This window comes from Anas platyrhynchos, chromosome 28 (genome assembly GCF_047663525.1).
Source record: "Anas platyrhynchos isolate ZD024472 breed Pekin duck chromosome 28, IASCAAS_PekinDuck_T2T, whole genome shotgun sequence".
Taxonomy (NCBI): domain Eukaryota; kingdom Metazoa; phylum Chordata; class Aves; order Anseriformes; family Anatidae; genus Anas; species Anas platyrhynchos.
In genome coordinates this window covers 6,287,630-6,309,917 of record NC_092614.1, presented here as the reverse complement: position 1 = coordinate 6,309,917, position 22,288 = coordinate 6,287,630, and the positions used below count along the sequence as shown (strand labels likewise).

At 44.8% G+C, this 22,288-nt stretch overlaps 1 protein-coding gene across 8 annotated transcripts in view; it reads right to left on the bottom strand.

Moving 5' to 3' along the window:
• The window catches only part of GPATCH8 (G-patch domain containing 8), a 55,454-nt gene that overhangs the window by 14,668 nt on the left and 18,498 nt on the right, over positions 1–22,288 (bottom strand). The window contains exons 3-9 of one of the 8 annotated variants that reach the window (XM_027445783.3): positions 20,001–20,018; positions 17,824–17,896; positions 16,838–16,937; positions 7,937–7,981; positions 5,816–5,883; positions 5,269–5,355; positions 1,193–1,336 (exon numbers count right to left, since the gene is read on the bottom strand). In XM_027445783.3, coding sequence (XP_027301584.1) covers positions 1,193–1,336; positions 5,269–5,355; positions 5,816–5,842 — 258 coding nt within the window. In that variant the 5' untranslated portion in view covers positions 5,843–5,883; positions 7,937–7,981; positions 16,838–16,937; positions 17,824–17,896; positions 20,001–20,018. The remainder of the gene's footprint in view (positions 1–1,192; positions 1,337–5,268; positions 5,356–5,815; positions 5,884–7,936; positions 7,982–16,837; positions 16,938–17,823; positions 17,897–20,000; positions 20,019–22,288) is intronic. The other 7 variants (XM_027445782.3, XM_072028980.1, XM_027445780.3 and 4 more) reach the window with 7 other exon arrangements.

Genomic DNA, 22,288 nt, shown 5'->3' with positions numbered 1-22,288 from the left:
AATTAACCAAGGAATTGTTTTGAGCAGGAGTAGCCATTATCACACTATCACCACACTGTAAGAATGTGCCACAAACAGGTCCTTCCACCTCCTAAATAGATGCGTGTAATAGCAGTCAAGTTTCAACAAAGAGGTTGATGGAAAAATTTAGACAAAGTACACTGCTATCAGGTATCACAACTGTGCCATCAGCTCAGGCAAGACAGCCTGTTTTCCCAATACAAAGCACATGCTCTTAATCTACTAAACCACAATTCATCACAGGACTCAGACAGAAATTGCCCTACCATGAGATTTCCTATTAAGCCTCCCTCAGCAAATTTACTTTGAACTATCACATCCTGTACTCAACACATAAAAAATTCATACTCTGTAATGTTATATTCTCATTTTAAAAGCTCTTGCTTCACTTCCATTTTGCAAGACCTGGTACTCCGCAGCACATCCTCCAGAAGTTATCAGTGTTTTAATATCATATTGTTAGAATTTATAATTAACAATACCAAAAAGTCTCATTTGAGCAATGTTATCCCTAGATGAGTACAACATTGCTATCTGTTTTAAATTTACATCTCATTTAACAGCTTTAAATGGTAAAATAGATTAGGCTAACACATGAACTTTTATTATTTATTATGCCACACAAAATATCACATAGATATTGCAGTACATCCTACCTTGGGATAAAAGCCAATTCCACAGATTCTGAATTGATCTTCTCATGAGCATTACAGAATTTGAAAACTGCCCCTCTTTTGCAATTCTTTTGACACAGCCCATTATTTCCTAGTCTCTTCTCAGTAACTTGACAGAACACAGAATAAAGTTTTTAAAATGTCCACATGGCATATCATCAGACTCTGAAGTTGTATTATCATAAAAGCTGATACAAACTGGGAGCCATCCATATCCACGTGTATTCTTCCCAGTTTAACAGCAGCCCATTCTTGCTTGTGGGTCAATAAAACTGGGGCTTCTTGATGTAAACAATGGTTTTGCTGTACGGTGTTGTGTGGTTTTTTTTTTGTTGTTATGAATGGTGGGCATACGAATCTTAACCAACGACACAAAACACCTATTCCTGGGGCTATGAGCATAATAAGCACACTGGGGAAATTCAAAGTATTAACCACAAACAAGACCGCTGCAATGAACAGAAAATTAATGAGCCATACTATCAACAACTATTTACCTGCTTGTGAGCATGATCATAAGAGTTTATGTGATTGTCAAACTCTTGATGCTTTTGATACTGCTTGTCACAGAGTTCACAGTAGAAGTTTGCTCTGAGGTCTTCCAAAGCCTTGGCAATTGCCTTTTCTTTATCAACATAATCCTGCAAAATTAAGAAAAAACAACTCTGTTAAAATTCCTGTAAAATAATCAGGAAGATTCCTTTAAGGAAAAATATTCCTTAAGAAAACCTTAACATACACTGATGATTAAGGTACTTTTTTTAAACCAGTCTTTACACATTAAAAAGTATGAAGAATAACTTGGCTGTGCTATCAAACTGGTCTTCATTCAGTCTCCTGACAGAACATAATCTTATCATTAGCACAGGTATCTGTAAACAGAGACTGCCCAAAAAGAGTTACTGGTGACGGCACTAAGCCAGTCCTCTTCCACCTGCAAGAAGTGAGCCTGCTGGACTGTCTGAGATTTAAAAGAAAAAAAAAGAGGTTCAACGCCTCAAGCTAACACATAAACAAACTGGCAGCTGCCTGCTCACAAAAGGCAATGAACAAATACACATCAAACCCATGGAAGATCGCTGCTTTTGGAACACTCTTAGAACTTTAACCACTGATACTTCCTCCATTTTGAGTGCTAACAGATGTCTGCTCAACCTCAATTCGTCTGTAATTCAATAAGGATGCACACAGATAGGCAGTTGGGAAAGCACTGCTCAGAAACCACTGAGCTTAACTCGCTTCAGTGTAATTTTACGGGCATTTTTCTGTCAGCGAAATCTTCCCAGGAGCAACACTGTCCATTAAGCTGAGTTCAAACAGCGATTACACCAGGAACGGGCACAGGTAGTTGCCATTTAGGGAGGTCTTCTTCCCCCCCCATTTTGTTAAGGGCTGTACATGCTACTTATTCCTTATATAATTCAACATGTTTCTAGGCACAAAACTAAACCTCTGAGTAAAAGGTGCCGCGTCTCGATTGGCAACGGTCACATCCTCCTCTTTTGCTATAACGAGAAGTAGCAGCTTTCAGCTTGGCAGGGTCAAAAAGCTCTGGGACTCACCCACGCAGCCGCCTCCTCGATCGGTGCAAACCCCAGGCAAACCCTCACACCGCTGCCGTGGCTCCAATCCTGCTGCCTAAAACCCAGCCCTGGCTGCTCCACGACCCTGTCCCCACAGGGCAGCTGCACCGATGCAGACCGGGGCCGGCAGCCGGGGGCTGGAGCACACCCAAAGCCAGGCGGGACAAACCACGGGGCGAGCGGCTGCTGCCTCCAGCCCAGGCTTCATTACAGCCCTGCCAGCAGAGCTAACAAAGCATCTGCACCCCGTGCAGGGAAGCTGGGGAAGATTTACAAGTCAGAAGCATTTACCAGTGACTGTACTGAAAAAAGCTACAAAGGTTGTATACAAGCTTTGGTAGCTACAAAGGTACAAAAGACTGTGCTAACAGCAGCACACCCAGCACAGCTAGTTACCTTACCCATTTCAACTGGAATAAAGAGAAGTGATTCAAGAAAAAAATAGGCTAACATTTGAGAAAAGGCATGCAACAGTTTAAGAGTTTGTCTTCAAAACCAACTTTTAATGGAAAACTTTCTTGCATAAGAAAAAGGAGGTAGTAAGCATTAAAAAGAAAACACTTCAAAAGCATTCCTCTTTTTATTTGATAAGATTTTGTTCAAGATAATGCAGTTAATCTCCCAGTTCTCACATCAAAATTACTTCAATATTGCCAATCATGTTTTCTATAATACTAGATTCACGCAAAAAAAAAAAAATCAGCACCCCAGGGGAAAAAAATCTGAGAAATTCTAAGTTTTTTTTTTCCTCCATTTAAAGCACTATCCAATCTTTAAATATAAATCTGTTTCAAGCTCCTGCTTCCATCCATTATGGGAGGCCCTTACTCAGAAGGGAAAAAGGCACCTAGAGATTTGAGCCTGAGGCAGGTCCCCACGAAGGCAGGAAAGGAAAACAGAACAGCATGAGGTTCACAGAACAATGCCATTTAAAGTTCTTCTGATGTCCAAACAAGCTTCCTGCACCACGTGTATTTTTTTCAGAGAGCATCCTGTGGCTAAACAATGAAAACAGCCATTTGAATTATCAGCACCTATACAAGAGAAGGGAATTAAAGAACATTTCTTGCTTCTTGGTTGCAGAGTTATCTGAAATTCCTTTGAGACTCACTGAATGGCTAATCACGATGCGGCCACAGTTGGCAATTGCATAACGGACTCCTGCGGAGCAATGAAAATTTTACACTTGCAGAGATTTTCACAGATTAATATGGAAATGCAACAGCCTAACGATGAAGCGCACTAATAAAAATACATCCAAGTTGGGAGAGATTGCTGCTGCTCCACAGAGCTCCTGGAAAAGATCTGTGCTGAATACTGGCAGGAAGGGAAAATGCTCTCAGAGAGCAATGCACATCCAACAGCATTTGGAAAGACAATTGCAAAAACTAAAGAACTTTACCATAAATTGCATTGCAGACTTGAGACAAACATCATTACACGCAATTCACACAAGAGCTCCTAATAACCCTCCGAAATGAAGCAATACTTTGCACCCTGCAGCTGTTGCCATCTTAAGATCCCCAGCACCGCAGCCAGAGGCTCACTGAGGGACGGGATCAGGCTTTGGGTCCAATGCTGCCCGGGAACGGCTCCGTCAGAACTAAACCTCGTGTTGCAGTGGGCGAGCAGTATGCCACCCGGCATGGACAGCAGTGAAAACAACAACAGACAGAACAGCTTCAGGGAGAAAGTGCACCTGGACAGGGAGGAACTGTTCAGCACAGGCTATTTAAACCCATTTAAGAGCACGCCTGCACTTTTAAAACATGCCAGAAGATATCATTAATTTCATTCAGCTCCAAACTAATAATTCGTTTTATAAGTAATTACAATGACTTTTATTTTTAAATGAACAAATATGCCAGCAATTCTCTCTTTGTAAAGGAGTTCTGCTTTGTAAAAAGCACATTAAGGTCTCAACTTAAGGGGAGGGGGAGAATCAAGAAGGGAAGATACAAGTTTTCATAGCTGAATAAACCACCTGCAGTATTAACTGTTCAACCAGAGAAATTAAATTTTAGATTTGCCATGGTTATGTTTATTTTTAATGGCACTGAAACTACTTTTCCACTATTCCTCGAAGAATTAAAATTTATGCAAAAATGACACTTCATTGTAATGTCTGTGGCTCTTCTTCAGTCCCGCTACTTCCAAAGTCTCAGGACAACCAAAGGAGCAGCCTTTCTCAAGGCTTTCTTCATGTACTTTCCAGGTTGCTAAGCAGAAGAGTAGATTAAAGGACTAGCAAAGACCACATCTCCACAGAGCACCAAGTTGGGACTCAGTTACTGCTAGTTCAAGTATGCTCCAACATGCTGTACTCAATGCCAACATGACAGCCCTTTTTTTTTTTATCATTAAAAAGATGTCTTGGGTTTCCTTAAGTCTTACAGATTTCATAAATCCCATGGAAACATGGAATATACATGTATTTTTTTTTAATGCAGCCTGAGAAATTCTTCCAAAGAGATACAGCCTATCAGTTTCTTGGAACTGGGGCCACAACCACATCATAACATGTTATTTGCTGCTTACTCAGCAACAACAGATCTACACCTTGGGTAGATCCTTGTGGATCCCTCCCAACTCTCATATTCTATGATACATCATTTCCAGTTGATAACCGCCCATCTGAAATTTGATTCTGCACTGACAAAGTGGCACGTTCACCAGGGAGCTTGGCAGCCCTGGGTCTAGGGAAGGACATGTTCTGCTTACCCTAGAACTGTTCTTGCCAGAACAGGAGCACAGCACACTGACAGAAAGCCTTGCTGCTAACCTGCAGCTCTTTACCAGTGAAACAAACACCAAGATTAACTCTAGGAAGTGAATAACCCATTTGTTAAAATATAACGAATCTCAAAACAAGAATAGGTAATTCCTACTACTATTACTGCAACCTAACAGTAAGAGCCATATCCTACTAGAACAAGTCCCCTCCCTTTGAGCCCCTGGGAACTTTGATGTTAGTGTCCCCATTTCAGTACCTTGTATTTCTGCCTCAGCTCCTCGGTGTCTTCTTTCTCCACCTCCAGTACACGCCTCCGCTCAGTGGCATCTTCGGCGTAGTCAAGCTTTAAAAAAAAAAAGTAATTTGTCCCATAAATACTTTGCACTACTGAGACTGAGAGAATGTGTAATTTAAAAATTGAGGTTCAAAGCAGAATCTTTGCATATTGTACTTCTTTTTCCTTGTTTTGTCATCCCACAGTGCAACCCACATGCAAAACAGCTCACTAATCCTTCCGAGCTGGTGGCTCCCAGCAGGCCCATCCACTGCCAGCAGCAGCCATAGCTTTGCAGAAGTGAAACTCAGAAAGCTGAGGAGTTTAGGGTGCCATCCAGACCTCAGGTAACCCGTGGTAAACAGAGTGTGCATTTTGAGCAGAAACCTTTTCTTATTGTGTTGATTTAAGAGCAAGTTTTTCTTCAGCTCTGATGCACAAATTCTTTTTAATTTCTTCCCTACAGACTCTCCGAGATCCAGGCAGTCAGTGAGAGGAGAGGGGTCATGCTGGAGCCAGGCAAGCTTACCTCCATCTCCATCCGCCCCATGCCCATGACATCGTACTTGACAACAATCGGGATGGGATCCGTCCTCCCTGTAACAGGAACACAGGCAGGTGGTCAGCGGTCGGTCCGTGTCCACAGCTCGCTTGACACATTGGGTTTGGGTGGTTAGAGATCTTGCCTTGGAGTGCAGAGACCAGAAAGCTACAGTGAACCAAACACAAGCCATTCTCACAGCTTACAGCCAAACCTGCTTCTTGGCTCCAAACCGGCTCAAGTCTAACACACCTCTGGTACTGACAAAAGCTATGCTCTGAACATTAACCGGTTGGGTAAAACGTACTCGTGGTTAATGTTCAACTATGGCAAGTCCTAGCACGTGGGTGCTAACAGGACTTGAGCAATGAACCTTCTCAGTGCTTCCACACCAGGCAATACGTGCTCCTGCTCTTCTGATACAAGCAAAAAAGCCATTAAATGTGTTTTGTTGCACTGCCACATCGAGAATTGATCATAACTTCCCTGTGAAAAGCGTGGAAGCCTCCCTCCCACCAGCTTTTGGCACTTCCCAAGAGGAAAGGATGCTCATCTGGCGGAGCGGCGTGTAAGCCAAGCTCCTTCCCCTCAAAAGGAGCGCCGCCAGCCCAGGCCAGGTGGTCAGTGCCCTGCTTCCCAGCTCCTGTGGAGAGATGCTCCAGCACCCGCTGTGTCACCTGTAAGCTGTGAAAAGGACTAGTTGCGAAGAAAATTGACTTTGAACTAATCAAACTATGCTGGAGATTTATTGTTGGTTGTTTTTTTTTGTTTAAACATATCTTTAATCCACTCATAACCAGCCAAACAAAGCAAAATGGGGCAGACAAGCACTTTACTACCACAGCTTTTTTAATTTGTATTTGTTTATTGAAATTTTACATCACAACTCGCGCTGTTTGTTGTGATGTAAGCCCACTGAAAAAGTACTTACCTTCTCTGGTGCATACCTTGAGTAAAAAAACAGAATGTTTACTTCCCTTAATATTGCTCTTGGTTTGGTGTAAACAACTGTTTTGTTATACACACATACAACATATATTATACCTTTGGGCTAAAAGATCTATGGGTTTTAATCATGCCAAAAAAGTTGCATTGCAATCCACATGCACAAAAGGCTGAAGCCTTTAAAACTGCCTCGGAAAATGTGTACGCGCATCAGCTGCTCTCTTCTCAGCATTAGCTTTCTCTAACTTCTGCCAAAGCAGCAATCCGTGGATTTCGGACTCCAGAGTCCTCAGCAACCTGCCTTGTCTGGATTTTTTTTTTTTTTAATCTCTTAGAGGCAGAGAAGTATGTATTTTTCTTTCAGAAAGAAGTCCATTTAATAGTTTTATTTTCATTTACATGCCCATACACTTGACAGCAGGCATATATTCACCAACTCCAAAAGCATTTGTTGAGTTGATCCAAAATTGTACTTTGATTTAAACTTTCATTTGGGTATTTTAACATCGTATTCCACATGAAAGCGTTTCTCTTATGCCCAATGGTATAATAAAGTAAGCAGTGACTGCAATTTTTAGCAAAAGGACCAAATTAAAGACAGGTTATAAAAATGACTTCCTAAGTGCAATATCACTTTCATAACGTCTCAGCCAGGGATTTACTGGTAAGTGGTAAACCCAAATGGAATGACTGGCAGCAAGTGCCAAGAATTTTTTTTCAAGCTTTTTTTGTTTGTTTGTTTTAGTTTGGTTTGGTTTCTCCAGCAATAGAGATCTTTCGATGCAGCCTCATTGCTTTGGTAAACCCCTGCGTACAAACAATGCATCAGTACTTTTGCCTTCTAAGGCAGTCAAAGTTTTTCAAAATCTATTTGTAAATTGCAGTAGCAAGTGCTAGTGCCCATCGTGTTGGGGAAAATCAAGTTTGGACAGTATTAGAAATTTACGTTTAAACTGATTTTGGCAGTTCTAACACAAACAGAAACATCCCTTTTTAGCAATACCCTTTAATGAACAAGGATCAGACAAGTGTGCATAAAGAAAGGAAAGGAAAGGAAAATGAAAGACCAAGCAGAAGGATGATGGCTACAACAGAGAAAGTAAGCCTAACATATTGGTGCACTGATGACAAAAGGAGTAATTCAGTCTGAAAATAAAAAATTACCACTGCTAAGTTTACCATCACCACAACAAGTCCAGGATCATAACGCTGTAAAAAAGAAACACCATTTGTTAGGCAGAAACCATTAGGGGCAGAAAATAGGCCGTTTGTAGTAGGCAGGTAGGATGGGTTAATATAATACGAGGCTTCTTCCTCACCCCTCCACCCCAGCACCATGCTTTGCCCTGTGGAATCAGGGAGTGGGTACATCTGAACAGTTGCTGCTCGATTTCACGGCTGCGTTTGCAACCTGACATTTGCAGGTGTTGGCAGAGGTTGAGCTCTTGGCGATGGCCCAATTTCAAGGATGCACTTTGGCACATTTAAGCAGGCAATTTAAAAAGAACCAAATCAGGACCTTCAGGCAATTACCGATATTTTTTTTGGGGGGGTGGGGGGGAAATAAGCTCTGTTTTAAGAGGGGAATATTTAACACAAAAGGCGATGCCTCCATTTCAGTCTTAACCATTATTTCCTTGCAGATGAAATAAGACAGCAGCCAGCCGGAGCCCAGCGTGACATCCAGCTGACAAGTGCCAAGCTCGAGCACTCTGAGCACGTCTCCAGCACCGAAACAAGGGCTCCACACAGCAGGCTGGGGAAGCAGGACACGCTGCCAGGCACGGCGCTGGGTCACGGGGGCCTGGGGAGCCTCCTGTCATGCCCTGGGACAGCCACTGCAGGAAGAAACGCTGTCGGTTGCCAGAGAGCCACCCCTAACCCCGCTGAATGCCAAGCAGGCTTGGGCAGAAGATGGAGAACAGCCAAAGGGGAAAATGGGGCTTTTAAGTTAAACTCTAAGTTCCTCTTTTAAAGAATTCCCTCAAGGAAAAGGATCCAAAGGTTCTCCGCATTACAATGTGAGCTTTACCAGCACGTAACCCGTGGTTCTCGGAGGTTGCAGGGCTCCCAGCTTTAGGGTTCTTGATGACCATTTTCGGGTACACCAGCACTGCGAAGGGGAAAGCTGAGTTTTCAGGAAAGGCCAAGAACTGCAGCACTTCACACCAAACCAGGGCTGTGAGCACTGCTACCCTGACACCGAACCCCTCCACATGGCAAATCACACAGCTGTGTCCGCACCCTGTCCCCTAAAACCCCGCAAAAAGCCTCAAAAAAGTTACTTTCTTTCAGAACTATGTCACAGGCTCTTTCCTTCACAGACTAGTCACATTACAGTGCCACAACACCCCACCAAAGAGGGGGTCACTGAGTAAATGCTTCCACAAAGGGGAAACACTTGGGGGGGGCGGGAAGCAGGACACGACAAAGCACAAACCTCAAAAGGTTGAGAAAAAGCAGCGGCTTACATGAGAGCTGCACCTTAGAAAACAACCTCAGAGTGAAGGAAGCGGGCTGCAGGAGCACCCTGCCGAGCTGCAGCAGGGACGGGCTCCTCCGAATCCACTCCTTCCTCCTGGACTGCACAAAGTTACTGGGTATGAGCAAATATTTTGCCAGCAGCTACAAACCAACAAGCCTCGGAGAAAGAGTTAATCCTAATGCTGCAGGATTTCAGCAAGAGTAGGAGCCACCGAGTCACGCTCTGCTCTGAAGATCAGCATTTCACAGTTGCCAGCTGCAGGCTGCTTGCTCCTTTCTCTGGACACGGCGCGCAGATGCTGCTCCGCGCCTCCGAACAGGACGCTGCGCCAGATGGACCTGCCATCTGAGCCCGTCTCGAAACGTTGGCATTTTCAGTGCTACTGCACAGTTTATCTTTTTTTAAACAGTCAAAACAGAAAACAGTTGTCAGCAATGATTTAGATGCAGAAGGATTCTTCCCTCCAGCAATCCCATGTACCTACAGTGGATATAAGGCCTTTCTGAAGGTCTGTTTAAAACCAGATATAAACGAAGTAATGCTGTGAGGAACAAGGACCCCAAAAGTTATGCACCCGTGTAATTTACCCCGGTATATTTCATACTATCATTTACACAAGCAGACAAGTACCACAAGTAACAGAACAGCCTTAATCCCTCTCCCTACCTTGACATCTATTAAGGAATTCATCCCAGGTACATGCTCTGTGGGAAATAATCCTAGAAGACTGACTGCTATCACACACTTCATCAGAGGAGAATTTCATGAACTGAGCATCTCGGAAGGACACACTGAGACGGGGTCATGTTGAGCACAGACGATTTTTACTTATTTGCTATCTTTATGTTACAATTTCATACCACACCATGGTAGGAGGCAGCTTTCCAGGAGGTTTTAATTCCTTTTGGAGAGCTGCTCCTGCAGCGATGAGAAGCGCGGCTGCCTGAAGACTGCATGGGGAAGTTTCAGGATGACACCAACTGGTTCTCACGGATATGGGTTAGTTTGGTTGGTCACCAGCAGTACAGACCCCACTGTGAGCTGTGAAAGGTGATGAGCTGCCTGGACCCATAGAATCACAGAACAGCTGGGGTTGGAAGGGACCCTAAAGATCATCCAGTCCAACCCCACTACGGTTCTCAGGCACCAACACCCACAGCAGAGCACCCACTGACGCAGGACATGATCACCATTCAGCTACATTGCCTCTAGGAACATCTGAAACAGTGAGGAGTCATCCTGCTTGTGGATTAGGTTCGTTTTCTAAAACAAGGATTTTGCAAACACTATAAACTTTCCTGTGTCTACTGCACATTTAGGTAATCAAAGAGCTGTCACATAAAACACTCAAACTCCTCATTCAGTACAACAAAAGGGAAGGGATGAGGAAATCCACTATTTTTTACTGGTCAACAAGCCCTGGCAAGCTCTGTGGTGCTCCTTGCTGGCTAAAAACAAAGCTACATTCTCAGCCTTATGCCGACTGCTGCAAGAAGCACACAAACAAGAGCAACCTTTTATACTGGTCTCCTTTGGGAATGTGATCTGTGAGCTCATCTTGTTTGTCTCAGATTTCTGGAAGGGGTCACAGACAACCAAGAGATTCAAGCAAAGTCATCTACCACCCTCAGCAACAAGGGTCAAGTCCCAAGGAGGAAAAACTGTTTCTCAAGTATGCAAAAATTGTGCTGTGAATTTCATCCTTACTAAGCAGGAGAAAAACAAATGAAAGCCAAGTTGCAAACACCCCAATCACATCATAAACTTCAAGTGAGCCCAAAACTTCTTAGAAACACAAGCCAAGGGTGACCCTTACAGAAAACCAAGGGTTAGTGATTTCAGAGCTCACTGAACTTCTGTAAGGGCAGACAGAGTCCGGGTCAAAAAGCTCCCCCAGTTTCCTAACCCAGTTGATGACTGGTATTAAGGAACAAGATGGACGATGTTACAGCATGAACATCAATCTCGATTGGCCCAGAATATAAATCCAAGGTATGAGACACTGTCTTACCTCATCTTGGTACGTGGAGAGGGCTGAGGAGCCCGTCTGGCCCAAGGGCACACCGCAGGAGCGGGGACAGGTCGCACACAGCCTTGGCTACTTGCCTCCCACCCACACATCTTTCGTGGTTGTATTAAAACTGTTTTAACACTGCACAAAGGGCAATAAAGCCTGACACCATGCCAAGAGAAGGACATCTCAGCATCACAGTGACCTTGTGTCATTGACAGAATAACGATTTAATTTTGGACTGCACGCGCTCAAATTACCCAAAACTTACAGCCTATGACTGAAGGAAGGACCTTGCATGTTGGAGAGCAAGTATGGGGGCAACCGCTTCGCACGGAGGAGAGGGAGCCCTGCAAGCCCTTCCTTTAGGTCTGCGGTCTCGGGCGTTTTCACATGGTGATGAAGATTGGTATGATGATAGCAGGCTTTCAAAGCCACATTACCCATATTTTATTATTATTATTTTTTTTAAAGCTAGCTTTACATGAAAGTACTCCTCTCTTAAAACCATTGCAATGATTTATGTTGCAAACATGAGCACGGAAACATTGGTCTATGCCAGAACTCAGGTTCCTCGTGAGGACACATTAAGATATAAGATAAGACCATGTTTACATCTTTCTTGCGTAAGACTGCCAAATCATTCAATACCAAATGAATAATGGCACTGTTAAACATTCTTGTCTTTTTCTTCCATATTCTCTTGTATTCATTACAAAGCTTCCATACCCAGAAATAAATACAAAATTCCTCATTTCCTCATGCTGTTTTTCTCGGATGCTCATTGTTCTGTGTTCCCAAAGCCTCACAAACATCTACTCTGTCTGCCTTTGTGAGATCAGAGGATTTAACAAATGGAAAAATACATTAATATATTAGCCATTTGGTGAACTGCTAACAGAGCCAGGATTCAAGACCACTGGAATTCAAGCCCTGAGCTTATTTCCTCAAGCCACAGCTGCCAAGCCATCACACTTGTGACTGATCTCAGCTGCGTGAGCAGTCAGAGCTCCACTTAGCACTCCCCACATGCCTAAAGAAAGCAGCACCCAGAACCAAAGCACAGCTCACCAGCAGTCACCTAACACACTGCTGGAAAAGTGACTCTTACTGAGCTTGGTCTGACGCGTGACATTATCACAGAGGCTGCCAGAAGAGGGATAACTCCTGCCTTAACAGCAAGTTCACCTGCAAGCTCCTCCTGCTCTCTGCACATCTTTTAGTATTTTTTAGGCAGATCTGTTCTTTCACTCTTGATACAAAAAGGAAGGAAAACAAGAGCTTGTCTGAACACATTTAGGGAGAACGTGCCAAATAAGAACTGCATTATGGTATAACTGATGGGAGTGGTGATGATTGTATTTATCATCACAGAATTTGCAAGTCATAGAACACAAATCCACTCGGTGGTTTGTTTTTAATGAAAGCCATGCAACAGTAATACAGTCAGGTGGGGAACTGAATTCTAGCATTTTCTAACAGATCTGCTGTGCCTGACTTTGCTATGTATTTGAATGGATCTTGTTAGAAAATGTGCTCACGAAAGGATAAAACAAACTCAAAAGTTCTGTTATGCACTCTTGTAACTGCTGCCTGCACGTCACCAGTACAATACACCACAAGCTTGCAGCACACCGTGCCCGACAGGAACAGCACCGCCCTGACACCCCCCAGAGGCTTGGTTTCATCAGAGATCACCGGGGATCGCTGCTCTCCAGCAGGCCTTGGGCAGCCCTTCAGAACAGTCGTGTCAAAAGAATGCCAAAACTTTGCTAAAAACATAACCAAATTTAAAAGAAAACACTGCTAAATAGGAATCGGGGGTCAGGAGGCATTTCTTTCCAACCAAAGGCTACAGGTAAAGTCACTGCTCCTTCTACAGACCTGCCCCAGGGAGACCTCCCTTTTCCCAACGCACCCGCTGCTCCTGTTCTCTGAACAGAGCTGACAGGCACCAGTGCAGGCAGCGTGCCAGGCGCTGTGCCATACACCATCAGCTTAACCGAGCTCACAGCGAGTAGCGTTTGCATCACAAGCAAGTGACGGAAGGGCTGTGCTGGTCCCCCAAAGACTACCAAGAAGCAAACTGAAACAAGGCTTCACAGCTCGATTCTAGTTCTACGGGAACTACTCCGTATCATCCAAATGACTTGATTCAGCAACGTAAGTACTTAAGAGTAGCTATGCTGTGACAAAAACATGTTATTTGTTGCCATAGCAAAATATTCAGTTCTGACTCACCTCTCGGAGACACCACAAAAGACCAGGGTAACCCCAGTCTCTGTAAGAGCGTGAATTAAATCAACACTCACGTGGATTACAAGCAAAGTAATTGCACACCATACGCTGCATGCAGAGGAAAATGGTTTGGGAAACTGGATGCTTAGCTTAACTGCATCCTGTACAGGTGCTGGAGCAAGGCCCCTAAGAGAAGGCAAAACAACAAAAAAAAAAAAAAAAAAAAAACACACAACCTGACTGTGAGGGCTGCCCAGAAGCTGCTCACAGGCACCCAGCTGGGTATGAGCCAGTCGTGCCCAGCCAAAGCCGAAGTCCCTCGGTACAGCCAGCACCAACCAGATACCAACCAGATGAACCTTCCCAGCTAACGAGCCCTTTACACAGCGCCACAACCAACAGCAACAGGGGCAGCTGCAGGACAACCCTGGGAAGGGGAGGAGGCTCTGAATTAACTCGCTGAAGCCAGACCTGGACATGAGCTTTCCGTTACAGTCAGCTCACTTGCTCTTAGCCATCCTGGCAGCATTTATCAGATATTGCCCCATGCACCCTGCCAGCCCTAACCCCATCCCAGGCGACCACCTACTTCCTCGGACGTGACTCCTCCAAGGAGTTAATTGAAGGATTCAGGAGAGCCAAATTAAAACACCTGCCAGCCTGAAATGCTGGGTCACTTTGGTGGGCACTGGAAGTGTTATCCTCTTTCTGAACACATCAGATATAGTTGCATATTCGTGTCCCTCCTGGCAAAGCAAAGTGACAATGGCCTTTGTCTTTCCCAAGGAGAGCTTTCATCTGCTCCATTTTCCTTACTGAAATGAGGCAACAACTACTTCTCTTGCAGCTATTCCTCCTGGAAGAGTCACCACCTATCAAACACACAATAACCAAGAGAACACAGATGTTTTCAAGCACAAAAAACTTTTTTTTAAATACTAGAGCAAAAACTTGGAAACAAGGGGAAGAGATGAAGAGAACCTTATAAAGATATTTTCAAATGCACGATGAAAGTTACACTACTGCTGCATGTCAGTCCTCCAATGCTTTTCATAATGCTTCAACCTCATATGAAGTACTTACTCCAAGAGAAAGCATCAGAACACCTGAATTCAAGATCTTACTCAGTCCTTCTGACTCTTAGGTCACTTCTGATTCATTTAGCAGGCCCATTTAGCAGGGGGCTGCACACGACAGTCGGGCCCTGTTTTTAGCCTACTGCTAACTCCATTTCTTCACCAGGCCACCGATTTCTTGATTATCATCCAAGAATGGGAAACACTCTACAATTACCATCTTCTCATGTCAGAACAAGATCATCATACATCTTTTCACAGGCAAACAACGGCTCCCCAAGCCATACATTCCAGATTTAAACTGATCCCTACCAACTGGCAGCCCCCATTCTGCTTTCTCATATTCACTGGCCGTCAGCAAGTCAAAGCACCATTTCCAAATACCAGCTGCTTGAAGCGGGTAGAAAAATGCAAAATACGTCAGGAGAATGGATAAGCAGATGGATGACTGCTGAATTCACAATGAGCCTCTCCAAAACCATTGCTCTCCCCCTAGAGCAGTCAGAGATGACAGCACTACCCTTGCCCAGTATTTCACCCGATACAAATCTAAGACCAAGCAGCATGCTGGCACATTCCAGCTGGATCACAGTCCCCCCTTTTACACCAGCTACGCCAGCGAGGACATGGGTTTCTTACTCTGGTCCGAGAGGCTCAGCTCCTCTGCCAGCACCACAAAGGCACCACTAGCACAGTTAGCAAGGGCTGCTGCCTCGAGGTGCTTCTCCTGGAGGTGCAAAACTACCCTGCTCGCTTCTGACATTGCACAGGGCACAAGCCCATCAGCCAGGCATCGCCGTGCTACTAGAACAGCAAGAGGTACCGTTAGCAACTGGTAAGCGGGAATTTTAGGGTATTCTGGCCCAGAGAAGCAGCACCCTCACTGCTGGATTACATCCACAGTGGCTGGTTAGCACAAGGGAAGCCATCGCCATGGCACAGCCTGGTGGCACCAGGCCCTTGTTGAACAACCTGAGGGCCTTACAGAATTCGCAGGTACGGGTGGCTGCCCAGGACAACGCACTCTAACTTTCAGATTCACTGAAACTAAGGAGGGAGCCCCAGCACAGACAAACAGCTAGATTTAAAAGCTGCACAATGATGAAAATAAGCACACTGAACTCAACTTCCTGCTTAACCGACATCAGCTGCGCGGGGAAAAAAGGTGCAGGTACTCTCAATTCAATACGTGCGAACCAAATGCAGTTTTGAGGGCTTGCTGCCCGCAAGGTTTTCCGCAGCCAGATACAGGAGGCCAGATAACATCTGCAGCAAAACTCTACTTGAGGTGGTTCTACTTCCGCTGTGTTAAATTGCCCATGGGCTGTTTATAGTTTGAGGCTCAAGCACAGCTCGAAACAAGCAGGTTGGGGACAATGACGTAACTAAGGTCACTGGATAATGAATTAAGCGCTCCCAGAGCGACCATCAGCAACACCAGAGGCTCTGGCTGCTGGCAGCCGAGGGGAGTGCCCTTGGCAGTGCTGTGCCACCCAGCGCCCTGGCCAAAGGCGAAGGCACCGCACAATCCCTCCATCAGGAAAGCCTCAGCACATGCTCGGGTCAGCCGAGACAGGCTGGTTTTGCTCCCGTGTTTCCCTCAAAATGCAGAAAGCCCCTCATGGGCTGTACCAACAGCTTGTCTGCAGCTTCCAGTCAGTTCGAATCGCGCGAGCCTCGATAATACTCAAGACAGGGCACAGATTCAATGCTCGGAAACGTGCAGTGGGAAAAAGTCTTGGTCTGGACAAATATCGAAATGCAAATGCCTGAACCCTGCCATGGGCAGTCTCGAGTCTCAGCCTCGGGACACGGTGCCACCCCCTCTCACCCTGTGCACAGTCATCTGCCACGTCCTGCGCTAGGTCAGTGCCTGCGACAGGGCTCACACAGTGTCCTCGGGGCCGTGCTGGGGCTGCGAGAGGGCTTTAGGTTCTTTCAAGCCTCCATGTTTCCACATTGGTGACACACAGAGCAACACGGGGCACCCAAAAGAGAAAACAGACCAAATTACACATCCAGTGAATGCCATGCCAAAGCAGAAGCCTAAGAGGTGATGACTGCAACCACATCCTGAGCTTTGGCACCAGCACAGGGCAGAGAGGACCATGAGAATGCCATGCAGTAACCGAATACACATGAAACCAGGTTAGAGGAAGCGAGAAGCATTAACCACCAGTGCAGTCCTGTCTGAGAAGTTAGAGCGCCTTAGCTCAAGAGATTAATATGCATTTCCAGAGCTCAGAACTCGTTACCTCTCCAACAGTCCTCCACAGCACAGACATTATGTCTCTAATGGGGTCACTGTAGGGGCAGGGAAGTCCAATTACAAGCTCCCAGGTCTTCAGACTAAGGCTATGGGAACAGGAGCAAATTACTCTGAGGAACTCGGGGCGCACTGAGGTTCAAACACTTCACAAGGTCTCGGCAGGAGCAGCCTGGGTGCACGGTCCCACACCTGCAGTAATGCCGGGCGCCTTCCTGCAGGGATCACAGGCAGACACCAAGCACACAGGCAGCTACTCAGGGGTAAGAAGCTACCTGGGGCTCTCCTCAAGGCAACCCAGCTGAGGGCAGCCCACCCACCCCAGGAACCAGACTTATTTGCTCAGTTCAAAGCGGGCATCTCTGGCTCCCCAGGAAGAGTTCTGACGCGGGGCAGAGAGGGCTGGGTGTGTTGGTTCCTCTAGCACTAAGCTGTCTTCAGGAGGTTTGCGGAGTCCCTAGCAAGGAGCCTGCAGGATAAGAGAAGTAAGGAGACCCTTGGAAGCCCTCCAGAGGGACCAGAAATGAGCCTCTCCCATCCACATGAGCCTCTGCCACCACTTTCAGCCGCCAGTGGGCCCTACGCCTTGCCTTCTAATGGCTTCTGACATCCCTGTAACTGGTTTGTGCTTTTAATTCTCTTTAATCTCACAGCATCCAGCCAGCAGAGTATCACGAAGTTTCAGAAGCTGCACAACTACCTGTTAGTGAGCAGGCAGTTAAGTCACCTCCCTCCAGAAGGGCCACACGCGGCGACCTTACGGGGCCACAACACGCACACGCCACGTCTAACCTGCACCCGCCAGGGAGGCAGCAGCTTCCACTCGCAAACTGCTAAACATGAAACTCAACAGTGCATTTGTTTGGACATATTAATAATGGAAAGAAAATCTAATCTAGAAACAAAAAGCAGAAATAATTTTGTTAAAGACTGAAGCCGGTGTTGAATGTTTCAGACAGAAGCTGCTGGACTTACCCTGCAGTGACTTTCCCAATCCCTGGCCCAGCTTCCACCCATGTTTCTGGAGTAAGCGGTGTCCAATATTATCCTGACAGACAGAACAGAGAAAACAAACCAAAAATATTCCAATAATATATTCTTCCCTTCCCGCTGACATTTAAACATGTGATGAGCAAGAGATTTTCTACATATATATGCATGCAAAAAAATGCTACTGAAAAGGCAATATATGCCCAATAAAAGGGAAAGACAAATGTCAAAAATTGCTGGCTAGAATTTTTCCAGGGGAATGGGGTATCAGGGACGGTCACTTTCTGATGGTGTGCTGGGCAACTTTTGTGCATCACGTTTAAAATAAAATAAAAAAAATAAAAAATAAAAAAGCAATGTGGGAGAAAATAAAGTGTACCAATAAAAATTGACAGTAAAAAGCATAAAATCAAGCTATTTATACAATCATATCCATCACCTAGACAGCACCACTTAAGATTTTTTTTTTTGTAAGGAAAATCTACAAGGTGTTTAGTCATTTTGTTTGTGTGTCAGGCTTTTATAATACTGAGTAAGTTGTAAGTGCAAGACTGCCCCACCACTAGAAACCAAAACACAATCATAGCAAAATCCAGGCTAGACTTGATTGGTTTTTTTTATATATGTATATATATATATAAACTAGCATGCAGCCAATATTAAACTGAAAAAACAGTGAGGTTAGTAAAAAAAAAAAAATAATTAAATCAATTAAATAAAATGAGCTCAAGCACAGACTGGGTGATGCATTTCACATGTAAACTAACAAAAATACTAAGATGTTAGAATGAAACAGGCCTAGCAATAAGTTAACAGCAAGGAACCATTAGTGCATGTAGGGGAAACAATAAGCATAATGTCTCATCTTCCTAAAAAAAAGGCTATTTCAGAATGAGTTAAGTGGAAAAGTACTGAGGCAGCAATTAAGTGTCAGCTTTTAAATACGGTTGGACAGGGCTTGGAGTGGCATTCATTACAGGGCTTTTTTGTTTGGTTGTTTTTGGTTGTGGTTTTTTTTTTTTTTTTTTTTTTTTTTTTGCAAATTTTCTTTCTCCCAACAACAAAATCCAAGAGTGCCAACGGCACCCTTGTGACCCTCAAGCTGAGGAATCCGCTGTTCACTAGCAGTGACCAACTGTCAACTCCTCAGATGGGCTCTTGGGTAGGAATGTGCCCACCCTCTAATCTTAAAAAGGCAAGAAAGAAATCAGATCTATTTGTTGTTATTGGTTAATTGCCATTACACAAACCACAACTCAGGATATCACAAAAATATCCTGAATCGCAACGGGCTGTGAATCCATAACATTGAGTGGTACATGGAACCGTACAAAAAATGCTGCGTGTTTCTGTAATTAAATAATCAAGTCATCAAACAGAAACCAGAAGAGCAGTTTCCTTCCACTCATTCCCCACTGCAGAAAATGACCACACAGTTTGCAGAACTTTGGTGAATCAGCTTGAAAGACACAGTCTTCCCAAAGATATTGGCTGCATGGAGACATTTTTCCTCAGAAAACATCAAGTATGAATTTATTTTTTTTCCAATACACCAGCGAAGTGAGACATTCTGTCTCTCCGTGTTTTCCAAGGTACCAGCGTGCATCTTTCCCACACGCCTGGCTCTCCCCCAGGACATAATTAGGGCTACGTGAAAAAAAAAAAAAAAAAAAAAATCAAACAAGAAGAGAACGTCTGCTTGTAAAAGCTTAAATCAGTGTACGCAATAAAAGGAAAAATGAACAAATACGTATTCCAATCACAAAGACCATGGAGGTTACTGGGGTGGAAGTGTAGGAAAACTTACCTTGGGCCATATCTGCTGCAGACCACTATCCAATGGCCCCAAGGACCGCGCGGTCCGTCATGCAAAGCAGCCCCGGGTTCATGGGGCTTGCAGATAACGCACTAATTGTTCTACCATTAGCACGTCAACTGTATCTGACAAAGGATTATTGAATCGGATTTTAAAAGCTGATGCTGACAAAAATGGCTGCGTTTTCAAAAAAGGACAAGGAGTACTTTGCGATCTTTTGCTAAGTGGAGATGAGACATTGTGCTGACTGTGTTGTGTTATGAATGCACTAAAATAAACAGACAGATGAAGCAGTATGCTATTTCCAAAAGCAGTGCAAGTGGAGTGAAAGCATTTCCATACGAACCTGGCTTTAAAAACTGGGCTGTCAAAAGAACAGTTAAATGTAACACAAAGTAAGAAACTGTCCAATCACTAATGGTAGTTTTTCTTTTGCTTTGTTTTCAATTCACTGCTTGCAAGTAATGTATTTATTAAAGAAGAGTGAAAGCATAAAATAAATTCAACAAGTCAAGACCAGCTGGGAGATTCAAGAGCGGTGTGTTGTGACTGACACAGTGAAGGGGTAAACAAATGTTAAAGGGAAAAAAGAAAAATTTAGAAGGGTTATACACATTAGCACCACTTTTACAAAACCACTCAAGAGGATGGTCGCAAGTTGTTTGACAAAAATTGGAATTAGGCCTGAACATTATCGTGCCTCGGTTCCCAGGAAGGGGGCATTTCTCCCCAGTCGCTTCCATTTGTTTGCTTAAGCAGTGAAAACTTGCTAATTTAAAAAAAAATCACCAAATTTAAATGGAGCGCCTTTGTTTCACTGAATCAGAAGAACAACCCCAAGAGTTTCATATTAACATTCAAGTTGGGACCCAGCCACTTGTCTGCTCATGACGATTTCTAACCACGTCCTACCTTTTTCCTGCATTTCAAAGCACTATCACAGATCTCTCACAGCGGGAGGCTGGCAGGAACGCTCTTCAGTGTAAATGCTACCCTAAAAAATTCAGTTCTGGAAGGCCAGGATTGCTAGGCTCACATGTGAGACCTGTTCTGCAAAGCGTGACAGCCTGGCAAGTAACCGGGGATACCAGGACCAAACCCTGACATGGGGCAGGAAGTGTTGCAACCGCTGGGTGCCTTTTTTTCCCCCCCAATTACACTTCTAAGTGAAAACTCTGTAAAAGCGTGGACTCTTTCCCATAGGAAAAAAAAAAAACATCTTTTACACCAAGCTTCCCGCTGTTGCCAAGAACTGCCGTTCCTTTTGACTAGCCTATCCTCGTGCTGCAGCAGTTTTCCTACAGAAAGCTGCCGTGGTTTACAAAAACACCCCCAGCCCGAGCAGGAAATCAGAGCAGAGCTGACAGCCCCAGGGCCCGCGCTCTCACTTTGGAGCTCATGTGCCGGGTGAACAAAGGAGCTCTTACTTACTCCAAGCTTACTCCAGACTTACTCCCGGCTCTCCAGCAGCAGCACTGCACACCGCTAGCCCCGGATGGCAGGATGCTCAGCGTAAGGCTGAGTGCCTTGGCAGGCTCCTGATGCAACTGTTTACACCTTTCTGCACTACTCTCAGCACACTGAAGCTCTCGAGCAGAGGCGATCGCTTCTATTTACAGATGGGGAACTTTGCATTGCAGATTTAGCGCAACTTTTTCAAAGGCATGTCAGAAACATGAAGGTCTGCACTTCACCAGACACTCAGGGGAGTTGGCTAAGCTGCTCTGGAAAATCTTCTGCAAAGTGACCTTCCCAAACAGCTCAAACTGGCTTCCCCAGTTCCCCGTCCTGCGCCCTGACCACGTGCCCTTGCACTTTTTGCAGGTATCAGCGATTCCTGAGCACGATACCCCCAGCACAGGTTTCTGAAAAAAGTCCTGGCCAATAGAAAAAAAATGCATATGATGAAAAGATGTGTACAAAAACTGAAAGGGTTTGATGATGTTGTATGTGGAGAGAATCTGCAACAGGTGGATCGAGCTGCGTTACGAATAAACCAACACCAGTTGTGCCCAGTACAGATTTGCTGTACGATGCCCACGCCACCCCGAGTGCTGCATTCTCATTGATCGGCTCAGCATCGGCAGGAACCATACATCTCTTGAGTGGGTTGTAAGCTGTGCTGACTGTGTATTGAGGAATCTATAAGCAAGGATTGGATGCTACCGGGTGAACCCATGCAAACAAGAGATTGAAAAGATTCCCAAAACAAAACCTATAGCTCACTACAGATGACACAATGAAGACTAGAGAGAAAAGCCAAATAGTAATGCTACACCATTCAGCTTCAAGAAGCACATTATTTATAGCGCTGTCCACATATGGCTACTGCTAAATGTCAAATCAGCAGCCTCATCAAATTACACTTTGGAACTAGTGGAGTCCACAGATCCGTACAGATATACAGTGCGACAAAACCCAACTTCAGCTCGTGCAGACGTCTACAACGGCCTGGGATCTTCCAGCACCTAGCACCTGAAGTCTGAAACCCTGTGCAGGGCAAGGACCTCCTCGTGTGACTGAGCAGAATTAGAGAGAGGGAAAGGACGTTTGTTAGTGATGACAAGGACAAGCTACCAAGCTCCAGGATCAGTGGACGATACGCAGCCTCGCCTCCAACCTGCAACGATGACG